At 52.6% G+C, this 23645-nt stretch overlaps 2 protein-coding genes and 1 non-coding gene across 5 annotated transcripts in view; 2 read left to right on the top strand and 1 right to left on the bottom strand.

Moving 5' to 3' along the window:
* DENND3 (DENN domain containing 3) overlaps positions 1-23645 on the top strand; it is a 52898-nt gene that overhangs the window by 14540 nt on the left and 14713 nt on the right. For all 3 annotated transcript variants that reach the window (XM_043483611.1, XM_043483612.1, XM_043483613.1), the window contains 11 exons: positions 3087-3206; positions 3449-3667; positions 6431-6546; positions 9408-9563; positions 11312-11408; positions 12186-12289; positions 12825-13024; positions 14747-15268; positions 16903-17162; positions 17281-17451; positions 20832-20961. In XM_043483611.1, the coding sequence (XP_043339546.1) occupies positions 3087-3206; positions 3449-3667; positions 6431-6546; positions 9408-9563; positions 11312-11408; positions 12186-12289; positions 12825-13024; positions 14747-15268; positions 16903-17162; positions 17281-17451; positions 20832-20961 (2095 nt within the window). The remainder of the gene's footprint in view (positions 1-3086; positions 3207-3448; positions 3668-6430; positions 6547-9407; positions 9564-11311; positions 11409-12185; positions 12290-12824; positions 13025-14746; positions 15269-16902; positions 17163-17280; positions 17452-20831; positions 20962-23645) is intronic.
* LOC122451084 (small nuclear ribonucleoprotein Sm D1-like) lies at positions 485-22264 on the bottom strand. Its single transcript, XM_043483614.1, has 2 exons — positions 21763-22264; positions 485-500 (listed from the first exon to the last, which is right to left on the bottom strand). The coding sequence occupies exon 1, from the start codon at positions 22148-22150 to the stop codon at positions 21791-21793; it is 360 nt and encodes a 119-aa protein (XP_043339549.1). The 5' UTR covers positions 22151-22264; the 3' UTR covers positions 485-500; positions 21763-21790.
* LOC122451562 lies at positions 1942-2155 on the top strand. The gene has a single exon (XR_006272456.1). It is a non-coding gene; the product is annotated as a small nucleolar RNA U3 (small nucleolar RNA).

Raw genomic sequence — 23645 nt, forward strand, 5'->3', positions numbered from 1 at the left:
GTCCAGTTCCTCCCTCGGACTCTGGGCCACAGCAGCACAGAGGCTGCGCTCAGAGCTGCATTTCCAGCACTTAGCCGCTGCCGCCCGCAGAGCACTGTTCAGTCAATGAACCAAACGATGTTCCGGCATCACCAGCAGGGCTGAGTCAGGGCCTGCCTGCCGGGGCTCGTGGTTTGTCATGGGCTACATTTGGATCAGACCTGTCCCTGAGCTCCTCCACTAACAAGTCTCATTGGCTGTGGGGCCCCAGTTGGTATGGTGGTCATGTCTGTCGTAATGCGTGTTGTAGAATTGTGGCTGTTGACTGTTCTGAAGAAACCTAAGAGGTCAGTTTCATCTGATGCAGGAGCTGATTAAGCAGTGTTTCCCAGAACCCACTGCAAACCAGTGTCAGACACCCCATCTGCCTTGCTGAGTGCACCTGTGTGCCTGAGGCCAGGGGCAGGCTTAACCCTGCTGTTCCCAGCTGTCCACCTCTTCAGAGGGACCCCGTCTTCCTCCTTCACGTCTGCCTTCTGCTTCAGCCTTTAACACGTAATAAGCATCTTGTGAATGTGGGATTTGATTTTGAAGTGTCTTTTTAAAATAATATCATTTAGAAAAATAAAGTGTCCTTAAAATTTTTTTGAATTCCGTATCTTTAAGGAGCTTTGGGGTGTCAGGGGTAAAGAACCCACCTGCGGTGCAGGAGCCACGGGACACTCAGGTTGAATCCCTGGGTTGGGAAGACCCCCTGGAGGAGAGCTTGGCAACTCACTCCAGTATTCTTACCTGGGAAATCCCATGGACAGAAGAGCCTGGTGGGCTACAGTTCATGGAGTCACAAAGAGTTGGACATGACTGAAGCGACTTAGCACGCTCGTAAGGAACTTTGACTGTTAAATTGAAAATATAGGCAAATACATAGTAAGTAGTAACCACGAATAATGTATACTGGTTAAGATTGGTTTGAACATGCTTGATCAAGAATTTGTGCTAATCAAACTGGATATTTGGGAGGCAGTTTAGCTTTGTTTTGTCAATGAACAATTTGCTGTTTAATTAAAGAGTTTAAGGGAGTCTGGCTGAAAAAGCCATTCAGTTCAGTCGCTCAGTCGTGTCTGACTCTTTGGACCCCATGGACTGCAGCACGCCAGACCTCCCTGTCCATCACCAACTCCAGAGCGTCCTCAAACTCATGTCTATTGAGTTGGTGATGCCATCCAACCATCTCATCCTCTGTCGTCCCCTTCTCCTCCCACCTTCAATCTTTCCCAGCAACAGGGTCTTTTCAAATGAGTTAGTTCTTCACATCAGGTGGCCAAAGTATTGGACTTTCAGCTTCAGCATCAGTCCTTCCAATGAATATTCAAGACTGATCTCCTTTAAAATGGACTGGTTGGATCTCCCTGTAGTCCAAGGGACTCTCAAGAGTCTTCTCCAACACCACAGTTCAAAAGCATCAATTCTTCGGCGCTCAGCTTTCTTTATAGTCCAACTCTCACACCCATAAATGACTATTGGAAAAACCACAGCTTTGACTAGACAGACCTTTGTTGGCAAAGTAATGTCTCTTCTTTTGAATACGCTGTCTAGGTTGGTCATTGATTTTCTTCCAAGGAGCAAGCGTCTCTCAATTTCATGGCTGTAGTCACCATCTGCAGTGATTTTGGAGCTCCAAAAAATGAAGTCTGACACTGTTTCCACTGTTTCCCCATCTATTTGCCATGAAGTGATGGGACCGGATTCCATGATCTTAGTTTTCTGAATGTTGAGTTTTAAGTCAACTTTTTCACTCTCCTCTTTCACTTTCATCAAGAGGCTCTTTAGTGTAGGGAATATGCTATGCATAGGCCTGTACTGTAATTAACAGGGCTTCTTTGAAGAAAAAGAACAACTTTCTCATAGCCCCCAAGCGAAGGGCTGGGAGCAATAAAAAGTACATCGTAGAAAAAACGTCTTAAGGCTATACTTTCAGGGATCATTTCTATAGTTTGTTGCTAGAGAAGTTTCTCTGATTGTGTAGAGCACCCGAAACTATGAGGAGGAGGTGCAGTGTTCTCTCCTGAGCGTGAAGCCGGTCTTTGGTGTTGCTTCTGCAGCTGCCATTGGCCACTGATGATCGTTCTTCTCTTCCTTTGGGAGAGTAAGAGGGAGAGGACACCATCTGAGTGGTTTTAAAAAAAAAAAAAAAGAAAAAACATCTTGAAAACAAGATGTTGAAGTACTGATGTGACTGATGGAAAACCATTAGTGACTCTTTTCTTGACCAGAGCCTTGAGGGAGTTGCTGAGAAAGGTCGTCACTAGCTGAAGGGCTAAACAGAATCATGAAAGGCCTGAAGGTTTGACATTGAGGACTGTGCATTGTATATCTTTATCCCCGATATGAAACTGTAAAAAACAGATATCTCTAGAGCACCTACAAGGAAGAAGTAGATGTTAGCAATAAAAAGCATGCAGGTATTAGGATCTGGGCTTTTGCCTGCGCGTGGCATCAGCCCCCTGATCTCCACCTTATTTCTGAGTCTTATTTTTCCTTATTCTTCTGCAGCACTGCTCCCTCAGGTCGGTTCGTTGTTGGGCTGGTCCCAACCCTTTAGTTCTTCACTCTCTGCCATAAGGGTGGTGTCATCTGCATATCTGAGGTTATTGATATTTCTCCCGGAAATCTTGATTCCAGCTTGTGCTTCATCCAGTCCAGCATTTCTCAAGATGTACTCTGCATATGAGTTAAATAAGCAGAGTGACAATACACAGCCTTGACGTACTCCTTTCCTATTTGGAACCAGGCTGTTGTTCCATGTCCAGTTCTAACTGTTGCTTCTTAACCTGCATACAGGTTTCTCAGGAGGCAGGTCAGGTGCTCTGGTATTCCCATCTGGTATTCCCAAAAGACATTAGGTCCTCAATTTGTCATGAAACGTCCCTGGGAGTTCTGTTTATCTCTGGATGGTTTTATTTCTGTGACATTGAAGGTGACAACATGAGTCTTTGAAAGTGTATGCTAACTCAGATGCTTTCTGAGCCCACATGGTGAATTTCAGTGCCTTTCAGCCTCTGCTGGAAGCAGCTCCCTGAGCCAATGATCGAAATTGGTTGTTGCAGATATTTAACATGAAACCGCTACAGATCGTGTTTCCCTCGAGAGCGGACCCCGAGAGCCCCCTCATCGACCTGGACCTTCACCTGCCCCTGCTGTGCTTCAGACCTGAGAAGGTGCTACAGGTACACGTCCTTCCACACCTGTGAGCGTCTCACGCTGACTGACTTAACGGAACATCAAAGAGAGGTTCTTCCTTTTTTGCTTAAAACCAGCTTTCACCGCAGAGCACACTGCTGGGGTCAGGGTGGTTTGGGTTCTGGCAGACGGACCGGGGGAGCTGGAGGAGAGGTGCGCTGCGTCCGTCCTCGCTGGGCGGCACCCTCACGATGCTTCAGGCTTGTGCTGTCCCCGCCTGTTCCCCCAGATCCTCGCCTGCCTCCTGACGGAGCAGCGCGTCGTGTTCTTCTCGTCCAGCTGGGCTCTGCTGACGCTCGTGGCCGAGTGCTTCATGGCCTACCTGCACCCCCTGCAGTGGCAGCACACCTTCGTGCCCATCCTGTCCGGGCAGATGCTGGACTTCCTCATGGCGCCCACCTCCTTCCTCATGGGCTGCCACCTTGACCACTTTGAGGAGGTCAGCAAGGTGAGCACCCACTGCTGGGTTCAGGGCGCTGAGTCACCCGGGCACTTTGGGAGGATGCCTGGGGAGCTGCTGGCCGGCGAGGGCGGGCGCAGAGGACTGGGGCGGCTCCCCACAGGGCACCAGCATACCCTCCTTGTCCTCGGGGTGTGCCCAGGGCCCACTCCGAGCGTCACACCTGACACCGCTTCTCAGGTTTTCAGGGAGGCGAGGGCAGGCGTCGGAGTTGAGGGAGCTGATTTTGAGTGTCGCCTCTGCTGCGTACTAGTTCTGCGACCCTGAGTGGCTTACTGGCCTTTGCTAAGCCTCAGTCTCCTCATCTGTGAAGTGGGCACGGCCGTGGCCTCCTGGCCAGGGTTCTGGCTCAGGGATGTCCCCCGCCCCTCCTGGCAGAGGCCTGGGCTTGGTGGATGGGAGCCACCATGATACCGTTCCGTAGTTTCCATTTTCACTTTTATTGATTAAGCCTCTGCTGTTCATTAGTACCGTGAACCTACTTCCTAGATGAATGCAGCTGCATGCTTGGTGTCCGAGGGGTGTGTGGGCCTTGCCGAATCCAGTGGCCATTTACTTGCTCGGGGGCAGACCTGAGTCCTGACAGGACGCTGGGGGCTGCAGCATCAGGCAGTGTCGGAGCACACAGTAGGTGCTTCATATGGGCAGCTCTTTTTGCTGCTGTGCTGACAGGGTGCATTTCGAAGGGGAGTTCAGGCCGTGGACATCGCCAGCAGCAAGAGCAGATTGGGTTTTCTTAAAACAGCTTTTTTTTCAGATACCATTTACACACCACAGAGTTTCCTGGACTAACACGTACAGCTCAATGGCTTTCAGTAACTTGGTGGAGCTGTGCTGCCTAATTTTAGACGTCTTGGTCAGCCCGCAGAGAAACCCCGCCTGTGTTAGCAGTCACTCCACCTCCGCCACACCCCCCAGGCCCTGGCCACCCTGCCTGCCCTGTGGGTCTGCTGGTTCTGCATACGGGAATTTTACATAGATGGAATCATTCAGTGCGTGGTCTTTTATAACTGGCTTCTTTCACCTAGTGATGTGTTTTTGAGGTTCATCCGTGTAGCAGCACTTTATTTGTATTGCCCAGTAGGGTTGCCCTGAATGAAGAGACCACAGTTGTTTATCCATTCATGAGTTGAAGACGTTTGTGGTTGTTTCTGTGTTTTGACTGTTGTGAACGGAAGCTGTGAACACTCACGTACAGGTCTCTGTGTGGACATGCGTTCATTTATTTACCTCGGTACATAGCTTGGTACACGCCTGGGGGAGAAATTGCCTGGTCCAGTGCTAGTATTGTGATTAACCATTGGCGAGATGTCCAGGCTGCTGCCCTCCGCAGCTACCCGGCTCACCGCCCTCCAGCACCGGGAGGGCTCTGGGTTCCTGCCTCCTCCCAGTACGTGTCACCGGTCTTTCTGCTTTCAGCCCTCTTGCTGGCCGGTTTGGATGACTGGCATCATGGAGGTCTTTTTCTTGTGCTTATTGGTAGTTGGCCCAGGGTGGGTTCTCATGTAACTTTTTCATTTTAATTTTAATTAGCATGTAGTTGATTTTACAGTGTTGTGTTTGTTATTTCAGAAGTCTCTCAGTGTGCGTAGAACCCGAGAGGAGTGGGAGGTTGCCTCGCAGCCCGCTCTGTCCTCGGGAGTCGCCCGGGTTTTCCCGGGCGTTTGCAGCACAGCCCGGCTGGGCCGGTGCCCCTCCTTGTGGCGGAGCCGGCATGTCTGTGTTCTTGGCAGACTCGCTGACTCACTCACCAGGGGACAAACACGCTTTGGGAAAAGGCCATTCAGACCTCCTGGAAGGAAGGGAAAAACGTCACTCTTGGAAATGAGGAAAAAATAGGCATGCTCCGGAGTTAAAGCTGGGTTTCTTTTTTTAGTTGTCAGGGGAAAAACCGCCTTCGTTCTGTCCCTTCAGGAGGGACAAAAGGCCCAGGCGCTTGACTCCGGTCCATAGCCATGAAGGAAGTCCTCCTAGCAGCTACCTGCTCTGGGAGGCGTCCGGGCGAGGCAGCAGGTCTTGGCTGAACGCCTTTGGGGTGTGGATGTTTTCTTGATGGTGCTGGGCACGTGGACGGGGTCCTTGTGAGAGCTGGGCACTCACGCGCTGAGGGTGCCTGTCCCCTCCGGTGTAGCTCTTTGCGCTGGGGCACGTGTTTGTGATACTCCATGTGTCACGGAACACTCACTGAGAGCCCGGCCCGCCAGGAAAGCCAGGGCGAGTTTGGCGTTGTGTTGCTGGGACAGTTGAAGTGCAGAACTCAGTGTTTGTGTGTTCCGTCACAGATAAGACTTCACAAGTAAGCCATACACACGTCTCAAGAACGCTTGAGTGTGTTGGCTCCCTGAGCCCAGGGCACACCTGTGTTCTGGTCCTTGGGGGTGGGGAGCTAGCCAGGCAGCCTATCGGGCACCCTGAGTGTCGAATGTCAGGGTGCTCTGGCTGGAGCTCTGGAATGTCCTCTCCAGGCTCCCTGAAGTGGTCCACGGAGCGTTTGTACCGGGGTGGGGGGAGGCCTGACCGCGTGTGTTGGAATCTTGACTCAAGGTGTTCAATCACTTTAGCTTATTAACCTAATTCATGGTATGCATTGCATTTTGGAGCAGACAATATAAGGCTTTGTGTGCATATTAAATATACAATAATTTAATTAATGATGACTTGATCTTAGTGAATGCAAAATGTAGCTTTGTGTTTTCAAAGATGTATACAAATTCAGATTCCTACTTTGATCTTTACAAACTTATTTTATAGGAAGCTGATGGTTTAATTTTGATAAACATCGACAATGGGAACATCACCTACTCTAATGATGAGGAGGTTGATGTTCCTGACATCCCTCTCCTGGCTGCACAGACGTTTATTCAGAGGTAAGGGGAGAGATCACGTGTGTTTGGGAAAGTCTTGCTCAGGTTTGTACTTGCCGCATCTGAGTATCTTTTCCAATCTTATATTAACAGATGGTTTATGTATTTAATGGGGCTTCCGTGGTGTCTCAGACAGTAAAGAATCTGCCTGCCAAAAAAAAAAAGAATTTGCCTGCAATGCTCAAGACTTAGGTTCTGTCCTTGGGTTGGAAAGATCCCCTGGAGAAGAGAACGATTTCCTACTCCAGTATTCTTGCCTGGAGAATCTCATGGACAGAGGAACCTGGCGGGCTACAGTCCAAGGGGTTGCAAAGAGTCAGACACGACTGAGCGACTAACACCTCTACTTTTTTTGAAAAATATATTTAATAGATTGGAAATTATTTGTGAATGCTTGAATATAAAAGTTAGTTGTCTTCATTCTGATCCTGTCTAAATACTAAGTGGCCCCGGACCAGGGGACAGTCACACCCCCGGACACCTCCCAACCCCTCCCAGTGATTTCTGAAGTCCTTTCTCCTTCATTCATTCCTTCACCCATTCACTCATCAGATATGTGTCCAGTGCATCGGGCAGGGTATGTGTGTACTGAGCAAGCAGACGTGGCCCTCGCCCCGTGGCACTGTCAGCTGGGACACCCTGACGACCGCGGCCCCCCACCCTTCCCTGGGCGGGCAGCTGTCTTCCCCTTTCGCCCCTGCCCCTCCCCCCCACAGAGCTCTCTCTCAGCGCTGTTGTTTTTCCATAACTGTGTCATGGCCATCTCTATGACTAAACTTTACTGGCCGAGCTCAGGCCTGACACGCTTTTCCCAAAGAGGGCAGGTGATAACCGGTGAGGCTCGCAGGTCCCACAGCCTCTGTCGTGGTGGGAGAGGTGTGGCAGTGAGGGGCAGCCCCACAAGCGTCTTTGGGGGCAAGAGAGAGGAGGTATGGTCATACTTAGGCCAGGATGAAGGTGCATCCGGGGTGGGCAGTGGCAGAGCCGGGCCCCCTAGGGGGTCCTGCAAAGAGACGGTCCCCTCTTTGGAACCTAACAAGGTGGTGGTGGGAGAGATCCTGCTTTTAGTCTTCCAGCCCAGGAAGACTTCCAGCCCACACGCAGGCAGGCCCGGTGTGGAACTCATGGGGCCCCTTGCAGGGCGAGGGGCGGGGGTGAGTGTAGCAGCCGCTGTTGGCCGTCTCCCATCCGTGCCGACTGTCCCCCTTTATCTTGTCTGCTGTTGGGAGGTCAGACACAGGCCGAGGCCTGAGAGCAGGGGAAGGAGCGGGTGGTCCTCTGTTGGCTCCCTGGCATGGCTGTTCTCACCTGTGCCTCTTAGCAGTCAGGGCAGGCTGCTATAACAAACACCTCCTAAGCAACCGATATCTACTGCCTCCCAGTCCTGGAGGCTGGAAGTTCAAGGTCAAGATGTCAGTAGGGCTGGTTCCTCCCTGTGTCCTCACGTGGTCGTGCCCCTGTGGGTGTTGTGTTCTATCTCTTATAAGGACACCATCATATTGGAGTAGGTGCAGCCTCATGACCTCATTTTAACTTAATTGCCTCTTTGAAGGCCCCAACTCCAAACACAGTCACACTGTGAGGTACTGGGGGTCAGGACTCCGACATGGGAATTTGGACAACAAACAGTTCAGCCTGTCACATCTTGGTGTTGACTATTCCCTCTCCCTGGATGGTTTCTAGAGTCGATGGGTGTGCCACCTTAACAATGGTCCTTCCATCGTAAACAATCTTACAGCGCCCGGAGCCTGGGCGGCGGGCGTGGAGGCCTGCGTGGCTGGTGGGCCGTGCTCACGGGGCCCAGCCAGGGGCCCTGCTGGAGCGTCGCCCTGTGTGAACTCAGAAGGCGGAACCCACATTCCTCACTGTCTGGGCACTTTCTGATAAGCAGAGTCCGCATTCCCCGATTTTTGAGGACTGATGTTGGCCAGCATTTGGCGAAGCTTCTCAAGTGTTTGCTTGGATGGAGCATATCCAATAAGATGATATCTCGCCTCTGCCCACGTGTTACTGTGAGAATTCTAGAACATTCCCAGGGTTCTCGCTTGGTCAGACCCCCAGAGGTGGGATGTGGCATGTCAGGCTCACCACGAGGGGCTGTTTATAAACATGAACTAACCTGTGCACGGCTGGTGGCATGTCTGTGAAGGGCCCTGGGTCCGTGATCCAAGCCATGGCCGTGGGTCTCCTCTTGGGGACCGGGGTGCGTGAGCACCCACCCACCATATTTGGTGGGAAGGCCACCCTCTGCCATGCTGTCTTCCTCACCTTGAACAGAGAGTGTTTGCCATGTCCCCCTGCCCCGCTGGATCTCTAGGCATGTGTCATGTGGGTTTATTTGCATATTTAAAGCCTCCGACTCTCTCCTTGGTGTGCAAAGTTGCGTCTAAAAGTGCAGCCGTGGGTGATGCTGGGGAGGCGGGGGTCCTGTGTGATGAAGACCTCTGGGAGCCCCCGTCCCCAAGAACCCCCCGACGAGTGGCCATACCTCAAGCACCCACACCTGCCGGGGCAGGGCCGTCCCACCCAGACCCGCTGGAAACCCTTTGGCCGTTGTGGAAGAGGGGGTGTTGAAAAGAGGGACGGGATGACTCAGCTTGCACAAAAACACCTGTGGTCCAAAGACAAGGCCTTTGTGGGTTCCGCACTAGTGAGCTGTTTGTGTTGGGACGTGAATAGACTCCCAACTGGAATGTGTTTTTAATGACACCCCCTCTCCACCCGCTGCCCCGGTATTGATAGGTGTTCTGAGCATCCTAAGAAGGTCAGTTTAGCTATCCCTGGAGGATTCTGTCTCCTGCCTGTGAGCAGTGGTCATGTGCTGTGGCCTGAGCCGTGGTCACTGTCCCTCTGTTCCTTTCCAGGGTCCAGAGCCTTCAGCTGCACCACGAGCTGGACCTGGCTCACCTCTGCACCAGCACGGACGTGAACGAGGGCCGGGCCTCCAGGCGGGCCTGGCAGCAGCAGCTCAACTGCCAGATCCAGCAGATGACCCTGCAGCTGCTCGTCAGCATCTTCAGGTATTTCAGGTCCCTCCCGGCTCGTCAGCCGGTCCCCAGCCTGCTCCCAGTTCCACGCCAGCCACGGCCCCAGAGCTCGGGGACTGAAATCCAGGACTGACGTGGGAGAGGCCCCTGCACCCAGGAGGATCCCTGGGAGTGTGTCAGCCCTGCCTGGGGCCTTCCCACCCCCTCCTCTCTCCTGCAAAGGACCACTATGGGCAGTCAGCCTGGGGTCGAGGGACGGATGGATTGTTTCGGGATTGCAGCCCATCCGAAGGCTAGCCCAGGCTGGTTAGCACTCAGGACTGGCCCCCGTGAGGAGCTTTTCTTCTTTCTCCCGTCGCCGTCACCTTCAGCGTCGGGGTCTGTTGTGTGTTGTTGGGAGCCAGCTCTTGGGCCCAGTCGGTCAAGCGGACAGTGCAGTGTGTTTGCTGCATCGGGATGTAGTGCGGGGTGCAGTGGTTGTTCTGGCCTAAATGTGCAGTCCTTTAAGGAGTGTCCGATAGATCCATGCCGACATTCATGTTAACTCTGTGGCGAAGTTATCGGTAGGAAAGCCTTCAAGCCTTTTTTTCCTTCCAACTCTCTCTTCTCCGCTTTGTCTTGAGGCCTCTTTCCCCTGCCTCACTCCCCTGCTTCTCCTCCCACCCTCGGGTCGTGTGTGGCAGGGAAGGTAGCAACTCCAGGTCCTCTTCTGATCTGGACGGACCCAGCCTGGGAAGGGTTTAGACCAGAGCTGGCCGACTTGATGACACTGTGTGATTCAACATTTTAATGGTTGTATTTTTTAGCTGTCTTTCCTTACATAAAGCAAATAATCTATTAGGGAAAAATGGGATGTTACATTATAGATGAGTTGCATTAGCTCTCTGCTTAAGGCACTATAATTTGTGTGGTCGTAGAAATGTTGTTTTCCTTTTGTTCTTTTAATATGGAATCTTTTACGAAAGATTTCTCAGGTGGCGCTAGTGGTAAAGAACCTGCCTGCAATGCAGGAGACATGAGAGACACATAAGGGTTTGATCCCTGGGTCGGGAAGATCCCTTGGAGTAGGAAACAGCAACCCACTCCAGTTTTCTTGCCCGGAGAATCCCCATGGACAGAGGAGCCTGGTGGGCTATAGTTCATGGGGTCACAGAGAGTTGGACACAATAAGCATGCAAGCTTGATGAGTTTAGTTCATTAAAAAGCAGACAGTATGATTCTAAAAGTTGATTTCCCCTAGATGAAGTCATGTCTCTTCTCACGGGAGAGGGAAAACATTGAACATGCTACGTCCTGAATATGTCCTGCACGGTTATTGATTCTGTTGGTAGCTATCACATGAGATCTGGGGCGTCGTGTGGCCAAGTCCCCGTGGAATGCAGATTTGGAGGCAGCCGGTAGGGGTCCAGCTGGCAGCCAAGCTGGTCTAATACCCAGTCTGTCTGCCCTTCCTGTCACCACCCTGAACTCAGGCTTATTAGTAGGAACAGTTACGGACAATTGCATCTTCTTCTTTTGAATAAGGAGCTAAGGAGCTCGAGACAGACCCCCTTCCCTGCTGCCTGCCTCCCAGAGCTTCATTCCAGTTGGAGGAAAGCTATACTGAAGTGACAGGACAGCCTGACCACAGGTTACACCCAGACCCTCGGGGCTCAGAATAATCCTTGTGGAGACAGGGCTTTTCAAACTGTGTATTTCTTGCCATCAGTTTTTTGCTAACAGCAATATGTTTTTCATGTGTTTAAAAACATTTCAACACTTAGACTGTCTTTCTTCATCAGGGAAGTGAAGAATCACTTGAATTATGAACACAGAGTGTTCAATAGTGAAGAGTTTCTCAAAACAAGAGCTCTAGGGGACCAGCAGTTTTATAAGCAGGTGAGAGGCGTATGGGGTTTCTGTGCGTGTATATATTCCATCCTTTGCACTTTTCTCTGCTCAAAATGCTTTTCACATCCAGGGTTTCCAGCATCTGTTAATACTTTATTCTATGTTTTAGCTTTCCTAGAAGCTTGTTTGAGCGTGGGTCCTGCTGATCCTTTGCCCAGCTCTTATTTTCTTACTTGGCTTTTTAGAGTGATGCACGTGTAACTCAGTGTATCCGTCTTAAGTGTAGAGTGTGCTGAGTTGTGCCCAAGGCCCGTGCCTGGTAGCCCCTTCTTCAGCCTGGATCTGGACGCTTCCTATCAGCCTGCACAATTCCATGCCCTTCCCACCACCGCCTCCTTCCCTGGGCTGGGCCACATCCCCTCTCCCCGGGAGCTGACTTGGAGGTTGTTCTGCCGGACTCTGTGGATGGGTGGGCTGGCTGTGAGGTGGGCGTATGGGGGAGGTCGCCGTCCCCAGGAGATCCCAGAATTGATGACTCAGCTGCTGTTGTCCTGGGGGGCAGGGTGATTTGGGCTTTTGAATTTTTTGTGATTTTTCAAATGTAGAGAGTGTCTGATTCTTTGAGGTTGGCTGGTGAGGGATTGAGGAGGATCTTAGTTTAGATTCTGACGAGCTAAGAACGCTGCCTGTGTTGGGAACTTGGGTCTGGAGGAGCTGGTGAGAGTCCGTGGTGGGCCGGGGAAGGGCCCTCGTGCAGCGGCGGCAGGGGCCCTGGCGGCTCAGGACGGGAGCAGGCGCAGTGACCGCCCTCGGCATCTGTTCCAGGTCCTGGATACATACATGTTTCACGCCTTCCTCAAGGCCCGGCTCAGCAGAAGGATGGACGCCTTTGCCCAGATGGACCTCCACACGCAGTCCGAGGAGGACAGGTGTGCATGTTAGGTTCTGAAGGATGCGCTGCTCTCCGGGGGCCTGGACGCTCAAGCAGCAGTTATTTCTGGACAGATGAATGATAAATCAGATCGGAGGAGTCTCACATTTAGATGTGCATGAGCTGGCTAGCAGGCCCGGCTCCTCCCGTGCAGCTGTTTCCTGGGGCTGGGGGGACACTGAAGTGCCCACAGTGCAGCTCTGGGTCTGCGTTCGTGCTGTTCTCTCCCCGTCTTCCTTCTCTTGCTCTCCCTACATCTTCGCTGTTTCCTGCCTCCTCTGTGTTGCTTTTCCTGAACTCCTCAAACATGCATCACTGTCAACAATGCCCTCGTTTATCCTGTGTGTCGTGACCTCTCCTGGGGGGTGTGGCCTGCACTCAGCCTTCACCACACGAGGGAGAGCCAGGCAAGCTCCGGCCATTTCTCCCTCGGCACGGGGATACTGGACACTGGGCACCACACTTGCGAAAATGCCCAGTTGAACCTGTTGAATCGTTACCGTACATGTAAGATGTTGGGATTTTCCACCCAGGATAAACGGGATGCTCCTGAGTCCGAGGAGACCCACGATTGAGAAGATGGCCAGCCGGAAGTCCTCAGCCCCACATGCAGCCCACCGGCGCATGGTGGTCAGCATGCCCAACCTGCAGGACATCACGGTGCCCGAGCTGCCACCCCGGAACTCGTCGCTTCGGAAGATACAGACCATGGAGTGCGGGAGCAGCTGCGCAGGTGGGCCAGCCACGCCCCTTCCATGGCTTTTCCTAGTCACATGATTCTAACACTGCCAGTTGCTGAAAGAAGTCAGACCTCATTCCAGGAGAAGGGAATGGGCTTCTTTTTTTTCAGGGGTGGTGGTGGTGGTAGTTCTAGTAGTTTGATTGTTTGAAATATTTTTAGAATATTTATTTTGCAAACTATGTTCATTATAGAAAATGATCTCTTATCTGTATTTTCCATCACTTGGTTCCCAACTGCTGAAGACCACAACTATTCACGATTTTCATGTCTGTCATACATGTGTGGTTATGTGCGTGTATATGCACATGTACCTAGGAGACACATGTTTACGTGTATCACTAATGAGGTGCAGCAACTCTTAAGCCTCCAGCGATTCTTGGGCCTTTCCTAGGTGTTGGGGTACACAGGAAGCCAGTGCCCCCGCCCCCATGGACGGGGATGAAGGCAGACGATAGAAATGCGTAACACTAGTGGGGGGATAGTTGAGGTGTTCAGTGTCGTGACACGGTCAGGGGTGGTGATGGGCACGGCTGTGCCGTGGGGGTGGGGAGCAGCGCTGTGGTCTCGGGAGGTGGATGCGGGGGGAGCGGCGTGACATGGGAGGCAGTGGCTGCGTCTCCACCTGCGTGCAGAGCGTCTGCTTGGGGTCCCCTTGCTGGTGAGTTGCTGTAAAGCCCATTTGGACGTGTGTGAGCCCATGTGTTTTTCCCACGTGAGCCACAGCGAAGCAGGTCACGTGTGATGCCGCTTGTGGGTGCTTGGGGCTTCTCCTCGCAGCTCCAGGAGGGGGTCTCCACCCATCCTCTGTGGATGGAGATGCGGTGGGGAGACGGTGCTGTGGGTGGAGCACCAGGTACCAGCCGGGTCTCCTGTGAGTTGGCCCGAGAGCCAGAGGCTGAGGGAAGAGCATGCCCTCGAGGCCGGGAGGGGCTGTGTGTTCAAACAGCAACCCTCTGGAGGCCCCTGGTGGGCCTGAGTCCCGGCGCAGCTGCCTGCCGGCTCTGTGACCCCGGGCAGTTGCTCCGCCTCTCTAGGCCTGCACGCCCTCTCATTAGAGCACCGCGGGGCCTTGCACTCTGCACTGGGCCCGCTCGCTGCAGGAAGGTGTTCCACTCCCCCTGCCCCTGCCCCGGGCTCCTCCGCCATCCTCCAGGCTTTGTTACTGAGGCCCCACCTCCTTGGGGTGCGCTACTTCCTGCGGCCTGGCCTTGTCCACTGGCGCTGCCTGGGAGCCGTGGGGGTGAGGTTGTGGAAGGCACTGGTGTGACACACAGCTGGTTATGCGTGACCTGCGGCAGCTGTGTGCCGGGGACCAGTGGAAGCCACGGCCCCCACACCTGTGAGATGAGTGTGGCAACAATACCCGGGCCCAGAGCTGCTGCTGAGGTAAAAGAAACGGCTGTTTGACGGGGCTTGCCTGCCTGGCAGGTACGTCTCAGCCTAGGTTATCCGCTTAATCCTCCAGTCTCAGCATCACGTGTTTCAATTTAGCCATCAGCAGTTTTAGCAAATAAAATAATGCCGTACTCTTGGGGTGCCATGGGAGGCCGCTGGGGGCCCCCCTCAGCGTGGGGTACGTGGGGCTTCCTGGAAGATGTATACAGTTCTGGTTCCATGCTGTACCCAGGGCCCAGAAACAGCAGGGTGCTGGGGTGGAAACGTGTGTCTGCCTCTAAGGTCTGCGCTTACCGCCCACTTCCCCTTCACCCCCAGTTCTGGACGTGCCCCCTAAGTCGACACACACCTTCAAGATCCCGGAAATCCACTTCCCGCTGGTGGCCCAGTGCGTGCAGGCGTTCTACACGGACTGCGTGGCCCAGCTGAGCAAGGCAATGGGCTCGCTGGCCCCCGAGAACTCGGTGCTGCTGGCCAGGTACTTCTACCTCCGGGGGCTGGTGCAGCTGATGCAGGGCCACCTGCTGGGCGCCCTGCTGGACTTCCAGAGCCTGTACAAGACCGACATGCGCATCTTCCCTGCTGACCTCGTCCAGACGACCGTGGAGTCCCTGTCGGCGCCCGAGCGCACGCAGGCTGAGCGCACGCCCGAGCTGCGCCGGCTCATCAGCGAGGTCATGGACAGGCCCGTGGACACCCCCAAGGCTGACGACCGTGTCAAGAACTTCGAGCTGCCCAAGAAGCACATGCAGCTGGACGACTTCGTGAAGAGGGTGCAGGAGTCAGGCATCGTGAAGGACGCTGGCGTCATACACCGGCTGTTCGAGGCGCTGACTGTAGGTAGGAGGATCCCCGCGGCTGGGGGCGCCCTGGATGGCAGGTTGGCCCAGCCAGGGAGAACCTCGTGTGTCTGTGAGTCACTCAGTCATGTCTGACTCTTTGTGACCCTGTGGACTGTAGCCCGCCAGGCTCCTCTGTCCATGGGATTCTCCAGGCCAGAACACTGGAGTGGGTTGCCATACCCTCCTGCAGGGGATCTTCCCGACCCAGGGATCAAACCTGGGTCTCCTACACTGCAGGTGGATTCTTCACCGTCTGAGCCAACTTTGCCTTCCAGAAAGCCTCATGGGTGGGGGCTTTTCCTACTGACGGACCCAGCAGCTGGCCGAGAGAGGCGGAGGGTCTGGGGAAGCTTGGTGACATCGGTCCTGGGGGACCTGCTCACGGTGTGATGACCCCTCCCTCCCACAGGGGGACCCACAGCTGGGACGGGAAGGTTCCTGCATTTGGAGCAGGCGCCTAGTGGGTAGTACAGACCCACAAACACACAGAGCAGCACAGGGTCGGCGGGGCCGTCTGCCTGGCACCTGCCCACCAGCCGGCAGGGCTTTTCCTTCCAGGCCTCAGTCTCCCTGTGACCGAGCATCCCACGGTGGCTGGGCCTGTGTGGAGGGTGAAGCACAGGAAGTGTTATTAGATGCCACCAGGGAAGAACGTGCCAGCTCAGGGGGTGTCCAGGATGACCGCCTTGTCCGGGAAGGCTGCCCGTGGGCCCTCTATCTGGGTTTTGAAGGATGGGTAGGAGTTTTCTGGTCTGAGCACTGCAGACCAGCGTGTACAGAGGCATGTTACCACATGTCACTGTGCTGGGAGGCTGGAGTGTGACCGGAGGAGGGGCCTGACCTTGGAGGAGTCGGCCTCATGAACACGGGGAGACTCACCCTGGGTGTGAAGTGAAGCAGGCTTGCTTGGGGGTGTGAGGGGCCCACTGAGGATGGAGGGCAGACGGATCCATGACGCAAATGGAGTCACAGGAGCCAGACATGGGGAAGCATCAGGATTAGGATGAGCCATTTCTTGCAGCAGCTGAGTGGGAGTTGGGGGCGGTCCCCGCTCCGTGTTACAGATAGGGAAGCAGGTTCGCTTCGTATCTTGCCTTTGGTCACACTGCTGAAGAGCAGTGAAGCTGGACTTCGGATTTGGGTCTCTCTCCAGCTCTAGAGCCCCTGAATACTGGACATTTGGGAAGGTTACTGAATCGATTAAGATCATCATGCGTACAAATAGTGATGTATTTGTTCACGTAACCAAAGAGTAAGGCTTGATGCAGTGCTGTGGGAGTGTCCGAGGATCTGTTAGTGTTAGCTGCACCCTTGGACTGGCCCCAGGATGGCTGCCCACCAGTTCCAGAGGTGGCACAGGACTTCATCCTTGTCCCAGGGTCCCCACCTGGTGCCCTGAGAGGCACTGTGACTGCCAGCGTAGGGAGGGACTGGAGAGGACAGATGGACTCAGCCCAGATCACGTGCCCCCCTGCACACCTGGGGAAACTGGGTCAGAAGGGCACTCTTTCCCAGGTGGGTCCCGTCCAGGTAGACTTAGGTGCTGGCGCCACCTGCTGCCTCCTGTGGGTAATGCGCAGCGTCCTGGTGTCCGTGGCTTTAAGAACCTCTTTTTTTCTTTATAAAACTAAGGACACCAGAAACAGATTGACCCAGAAACGTTCAAAGATTTCTACAACTGCTGGAAGGAGGCAGAAGCAGAGGCGCAGGAGGTCAGCCTGCCTTTGTCGGTGATGGAGCAGCTGGACAAAAACGAGTGTGTGTACAAGCTGTCGCGCTCTGTCAAGACGAATCGCGGGGTGGGCAAGATCGCCATGACCCAGAAGCGCCTGTTCCTCCTCACGGAGGGGCGGCCGGGCTATGTGGAGATCTCCACCTTCAGGAACATAGAGGTGAGGACAGGCCTGTGGCTGCCAGCCGTGGGCCCGCCCCTACACCCAGCTCCTGTTAACCCCAGTGCCCCGCCCAGACCGTCATTTCACTTACCCGAGTCTCTTTCTGCCTCTGCAGGATGTCAGAAGCACCATGGCCACTTTTCTGCTCCTGAGAATTCCCACTTTAAAAATCAAAACGGCGTCCAAGAAAGAAGTCTTTGAGGCTAACCTCAAGACGGAGTGCGACCTCTGGCACCTGATGGTGAAGGAGATGTGGGCCGGGAGGAAGCTGGCCGACGACCACAAGGTCTGTTCTCACCCGGGGCTGCGGTCTCTTAGCGATGCTCAGCGTAAAGCCCGGGCGACTCGGGCCTGGGCCTGGGCGCAGCATCTCGTCAGAAGGCACTGATGATGCTGTGGTCCGTGTGACTCGGCGCCAGGCCCTGGGGTGATGGGGGAGGCCTTGGGGGCAAACACAGAGGCCAGCCCCCAGGGCGGTATGTGTGGACCTGGGCTTGGCCTCTGCATTCTGCCTCCTCTGCTCCGGGTGACGCCCGGGGAGGGGAGCGTCGGGGCTGCACTCTGGCAGATGTGAGCTCAACTCTCAACTCTTTCTCTTCACGGGATTAGGGTTCTGGTCGGGGGTGTATTAGGTTCCTTCCACAGGGCTACATTTAAAATCCTAGGGAATTTTGTAGCTTCACTTACTTTGGGCCAGACTGATGGCATTGGCTACAGCAGGTTAAGACTTCCTAGTCATGAAGGGTACCCTGGACGGAGGTAAGACATAGGGACACACCAGGGCGATGTTTGTCTTGTCCGAAAGGCGAGATGAGACAGGAAACCCACAACAGAGTGAGCAAAGGGTCCAAACTGGGAACTCACACGGGGAGAAGTTTGTAAGGTTCTCGAGAGCTGCAGCTCACTGGTCATCGGGGAGATGCAGGTGGGGGCGGCAGCCACCCAGTGGCAAACTTCAGTAGGAACGTACGTCCAGTGGTGGAAGAGCTGCCTCTGTGATGGACCTTCCATCCCTGGAGGAGCCTAACGTCAAGGAAATGGAAGGAGGCTTCTGTTTAAAATAAGGGAGGACTAGGTCCTAAGATTCCAATGTTCTGTGACTTTTGGACTCTCTGATTTTACGTCCACTTGATTATTTAGCACAACCCAGGTGGCTCCATTTTTAAAACTCTGCCTGCCAATGCAGGAGATGTGGGTTTGATCCCTGGGCCGGGAAGATCCCTTGGAGAAGAAAATGGTAAGCCACTGCAGTATTCTTGCCTGGAAAATTCCATGGACAGAGGAGCCTGGTGGGCTGCAGTCCACGGGGTCGCAGAGAGTCGGACACAACTCAGAGACTAAACAACAACAACAAAGCGCGTCAAAGCTGGTGGGCTGGCAGGCGCCTAAGGACAGTCGTGCAGGCTCACATCTGGCCCACCCTTCACAGGGACTGCAACTGCCTTTGCCAAACACGGTGGAGCTGGTCATTGTGACAGACACTGTGCGGCCTACAGGCCCTGAAGTGTTCACCACCTGGATGTTTATAGGAGCTTAGTGACACCTGGGATCAGTTCAGTTTACTTCAGTTGCTCAGTCGTGTCTGACTCTTTGCGACCCCAGGGATTGCAGCACGCCAGGCTTCTCTGTCCATCACCAGCTCCCGGAGTTTACTCAAACTCATGTCCATCGAGTCAGTGATGCCATCCAACCATCTCATCCTCTGTCGTCCCCTTCTCCTCCTGCCTTCAGTCTTTCCCAGCATCAGGGTCTTTTCAAATGAGTCAGTTCTTCATATCAGGTGGCCAAAGGATTGGAGCTTCAGCTTCAGCATCAGTCCTTCCAATGAATATTCAGGACTGATTTCCTTTAGGATGGACTGGCTGGATCTCCTTGTTGTCCAAGGGACTCTCAAGAATCTTCTCCAACACCATAGTTCAGAAGCATGAAGTCTTTGGTGTTCGGCTTTCTTTATAGTCCAACTCTTACATCCATACATGACCACTGGAAAAACCGTAGCTTTGACTAGATGGACCTTTGTTGGCAAAGTAATGTCTCTGCTTTTTAATATGCTGTCTAGGTTGGTCATAACTTTTCTTCCAAGGAGCAAGCATGTCTCAATTTCATGGCAGCAGTCACCATCTACAGTGATTTTGGAGCCCCCCAAAATAAAAGTCTGTCACCGTTTCCATTGTTTTCCCATCTATTTGCCATGAAGTGATGGGACCAGATGCCATGATCTTAGTTTTCTGAATGTTGAGTTTTAAGCCAACTTTTTCACTCTCCTCTTTCACTTTCATCAAGAAGCTTTTTAGTTCTTCACTTTCTGCCATAAGGGTGGTGTCATCTGCATATCTGAGGTTATTGATATTTCTCCTGGCAATCTTGATTCCAGCTTGTACTTCATTCAGCCCAGCATTTCTCATGATGTACTCTGAATATAAGTTAAATAAGCAGGGTGACAATATACAACCTTGATGTACTCCTTTCCCGATTTGGAACCAATCTGTTGTTCCATGTCCAGTTCTAACTGTTGCTTCTTGACCTGCATACAGATTTCTCAAGAGGCAGGTCAGGTGGTTTGGTCTTCCCATCCCTTTAAGAATTTCCCATAGTTTGTTGTGATCTACACAGTCAAAGGCTTTGGCATAGTCAATAAAGTATATTTTTCTGGAACTCTCTTGCTTTTTTGATGATCCAACAGATGTTGGCAATTTGATCTCTGATTCCTCTGGCTTTTCTAACTCCAGCTTGAACCTCTGGAAGTTCATGGTTCACGTACTGTTGAAGCCTGGCTTGGAGAATTTTGAGCATTAGTTTGCTAGCGTGTGAAATGAGTGTAATTTTGCAGTATTTTGAGCATTCTTTGGCATTGCCTTTCTTTGGGATTGGAATGAAAACTGACATTTTACATTCCTGTGGTCATTGCTGAGTTTTCCAAATTTGCTGGCGTATTGAGTGCGGCACTTTCACAGCATCATCTTTCAGGATTTGAAATAGCTCAACTGGAATTCCATCACCTCCACTAGCTTTGTTGGTAGTAAGTTGTTGTTGTTCAGTTGCTAAGTTGTGTCTGACTCTTTATGACCCCATGGACTGCAGCAAGCCAGGCTTCCCTGTCCATCACCGTCTCCTGGAGTTTGCTCAAACTCATGTGCATTGAGTCAAATGATGCCATCCAATCACCTCATCCTCTGTTACCCCCTTCTCCCACCTTCAATCTTTCCCAGCATTAGGGTCTTTTCCAGTGAGCTGGCTCTTCACATCAGGTGACCAAAGTATCGGCACTTTAGCTTCAGCATCAGTCCTTCCAATGAATATTCAGGATTGATTTCCTTGAGGATTGACTGGTTTGATCTCCTTGCGGTCCAAGGGACTCTCAAGAGTCTTCTCCAACACCACAGTTCAAGAGCATCAGTTCTTCGGTTGTTAGCTTTTATGGACTGGGTAATTTCATAGGCTAGTGAGTGGGAGGATTATTCCAACTATTTTGGGGAAGGGGTGGAGACAACCAGTATTTGTCTCAACTAAGAGAACATAAGTACATGACATGAAATCCAAATTTAAACTCTGCAGGTGGCTTTGAAAACCACACATTTTTAAAAGTATTGCTGTGTGTAACGGGACAAAGTCTTAGCGGGACGTGATTTCAGAGACACTGTGCTGAGATGACCGTGCCTCCCACAGGACCCCCAGTACGTACAGCAGGCGCTGACCCACATTCTCTTGATGGATGCAGTCGTCGGCACGCTGCAGTCACCGGGAGCCATCTATGCGGCCTCCAAGTTGTCCTACTTTGATAGGATGAAGAATGAAAGTAAGGTTTTTATCTGGTTGCCTTTTGTCTTACCAGTTGGAACCAACCCAAACGTCTCAAACTTCTTTCTTCTGCACTTTTCCCTTTTGAACACCACTCCTCCCTCTGCGTCTTTCCTTTTCTCACTTAGCAATCCCTTGGAGCTCTCTGCTCCTTAGGACATGCTGAGGCACCTCACCATTTCAGTGTCTGAGTAGCAGTACACTTTACCCCGTACGGTGTTGGTCCTGAATCTGAATTACCAATGACACGACAACAGGGTTTCCGTTGAGTGGCTCACAGAGTCGCCGTCGCAGTCTCTGAGCTCTGTGGTCGGACACACGCCCGCTGCAGAGCCGCAGGGACCTCTGTGCATGGTTGCCCATGACTGCCTGACCTCACTGCTCGGGCGTGGGGAGACCCCTGATGGCCGTCTCACTTTTTTCCCTTGATTTGGTCAGTTCCCCACCCCTAGGAATTCTCTGGTCTCCTGCCTGTAGGTTTAGATCTGGCTCTCACATTCTGGAAGCCATAGAGGTCAGTGGTTAGCTCAGTTTTTTATTTTTAGAAGATTTTTCAAGTCCAGGAAATAGGGAGAAGATAAGAATAGGTTTATGCAACATTTTTAGCTACTTCTGTTTTGTGTCCACTTTTTTTTTTTTGTTACATCTATGTTTATTAAAAACTGCTACAAACAAACAAAGCCTGTACAAAAAAGCTCCAGGTACATTATCGCTTAGGACCTCCAATTCCTCTGCCACCGCCACATAGTCTTCCTCTGTCATGGATTGGTCTTCCTTCCCCACCTGCCATAAACAAAACTACTTTGAAATAGTAGTCTTGAGAGACATTATCGTCTAGGACCCCCTCTTCCTCTGCCTCGGCCTCGGCCACGTCCTCTTCCTCGGCCTCGGCCTCTTCCTGCAACAGCTTCCCTTTTCTTGGACTTCACCTTCGGTTCCACATCCACGAGCAGGGTGTCCAGAGGTAAGCTGTCCGGCAGAATGAAATACCGGATGTTATTTTCTCGGATACTCAGTGTCTCCAGTTGTACCGGCTCTCTGTTCTTCAGGGTCATTTTCACTGCTTTAAGATGCGTATTCATACTGACATCTACACCTGTGATTGTTCCATGGACCTGTGTTCCATTCTTTAATTCAATGGTTACAGTTTCGTGACTCAATTTCATCAAAAATCTCACGAGCTTCATCCTAGCGGTGCTGTCACCCTTTCGGCCCGACAGTACACAAAATCCGACCACCAACAGCCGAGGTCGGGCGTATGAATGGCCGGAAACACTTACTCTCGGGGCTCCGACGTAGAGACCGCGCTGAGCGCAGGGACGCACTGTTTTGTGTCCACTTTTAAATGATCTGCTAAAACCAGCTGTCCTATGCTTTGCATAAAGAAGCAGAGACTGTAGAGGACCACTTACTCTATCAGCCTTACTACGTGCTGGAAGTCACATGTGCTCCGTTAAACCCACCACGTGAAGTTAATTCATGAAACACAGATGAGCAGGTTGTAGGGATTTTAAAAAAATTATTTTGGCTGTGCTGGGTCTTTGTTGCGGAGTGGGCGTTCTCTAGTTGTGGCGAGCAGGGGCTACTCTTTGCTGCGGTGTGCGGGCTTCTCACTGTGGTGGCGTCTCTGGCTGTGGGCGTGCGGGCTTCAGTAGCTGCAGTGTGCGGGCTCAGCAGTTGCGGCTCCCAGGCTTAGGTGCTCTGGGGCGCGTGGGATAGTCCTGACCAGCGGCTGAACCCGTGACCCCTGCTTTCCTATCCACTGTACCACCAGGGAAGTCCTGTAGGGATGTTTTTCAGATGACAACTAGTTCTGCTTGTATGCACTTTAAAAAACGTAGCCGTTTTATTGAGAGATAATTCACACACCGTTCCCTTGCACAGTGTACACCTTGCTGGTTTGAGTGTATTCAGAGCTCTACAGCTGTGAGCACAGTGGGTTTCAAATGTTTTCCTCACCCCGGTAAGAAGCCCCATGCGTTTAGCAGCCGCCCCTCAGCTGCTGAGCAACCCCTGACCGACTTTCTGTCTCTGGGGATATGCCCATTTTTGCCTAGTCTGAGCACTTCCTACGTGTGAACTCATAGCAGTGCGTGTCCTGTGTGTCTGGCATCCTCACGTGGAGTCACGCTCCCGGGTTCATCCGCATGGCAGGGGTCACTGCTTCATCCCTTCTGAGGCCGAATGGACTCCGCTGGGTGAATACAGTATAGTTTATCCCTCCCTCCGTTTACTGTTTGGGGTTTCCTGCTTCCTGCCTGTTGCGAACAGTGCGTCTGTGAATGTTTCCTGTACGAATTTTTGCTTGGACATGTTTTTATTCCTCTTGAGTCAATAGCCAGGACGAGTCCATTTAAAATGTCACCCCAGAATAAGGGGAAACAAGCCCTGGTTTTGTGTTCGTTCCCCTCGGGGTGGTTTGCTCTTTGCCGCGTCTGTCACTAACCATGACATCACTAGTGCTTCCTGGTCCCAGGAACCCCTCTCCTGTACCCTGGACCCTCCCCCCACGCCCCCGCATCCCAGGACCCCACTCTTGGGGAGCAGCCAGGATGCTCCAGTTGCTGGAGGGACTTGGAGGAGCTCTTGTCAACAGTCCTGGAGCCAGATGTTGACGGCAGGGTTTTTTCTCGCGCTTAATTAGGAACCAAATCAAATACACACTCCACTCGAGCTGTGGAG

The sequence above is a fragment of the Cervus canadensis genome, chromosome 12 (assembly GCF_019320065.1).
Source record: "Cervus canadensis isolate Bull #8, Minnesota chromosome 12, ASM1932006v1, whole genome shotgun sequence".
Lineage (NCBI taxonomy): Eukaryota > Metazoa > Chordata > Mammalia > Artiodactyla > Cervidae > Cervus > Cervus canadensis.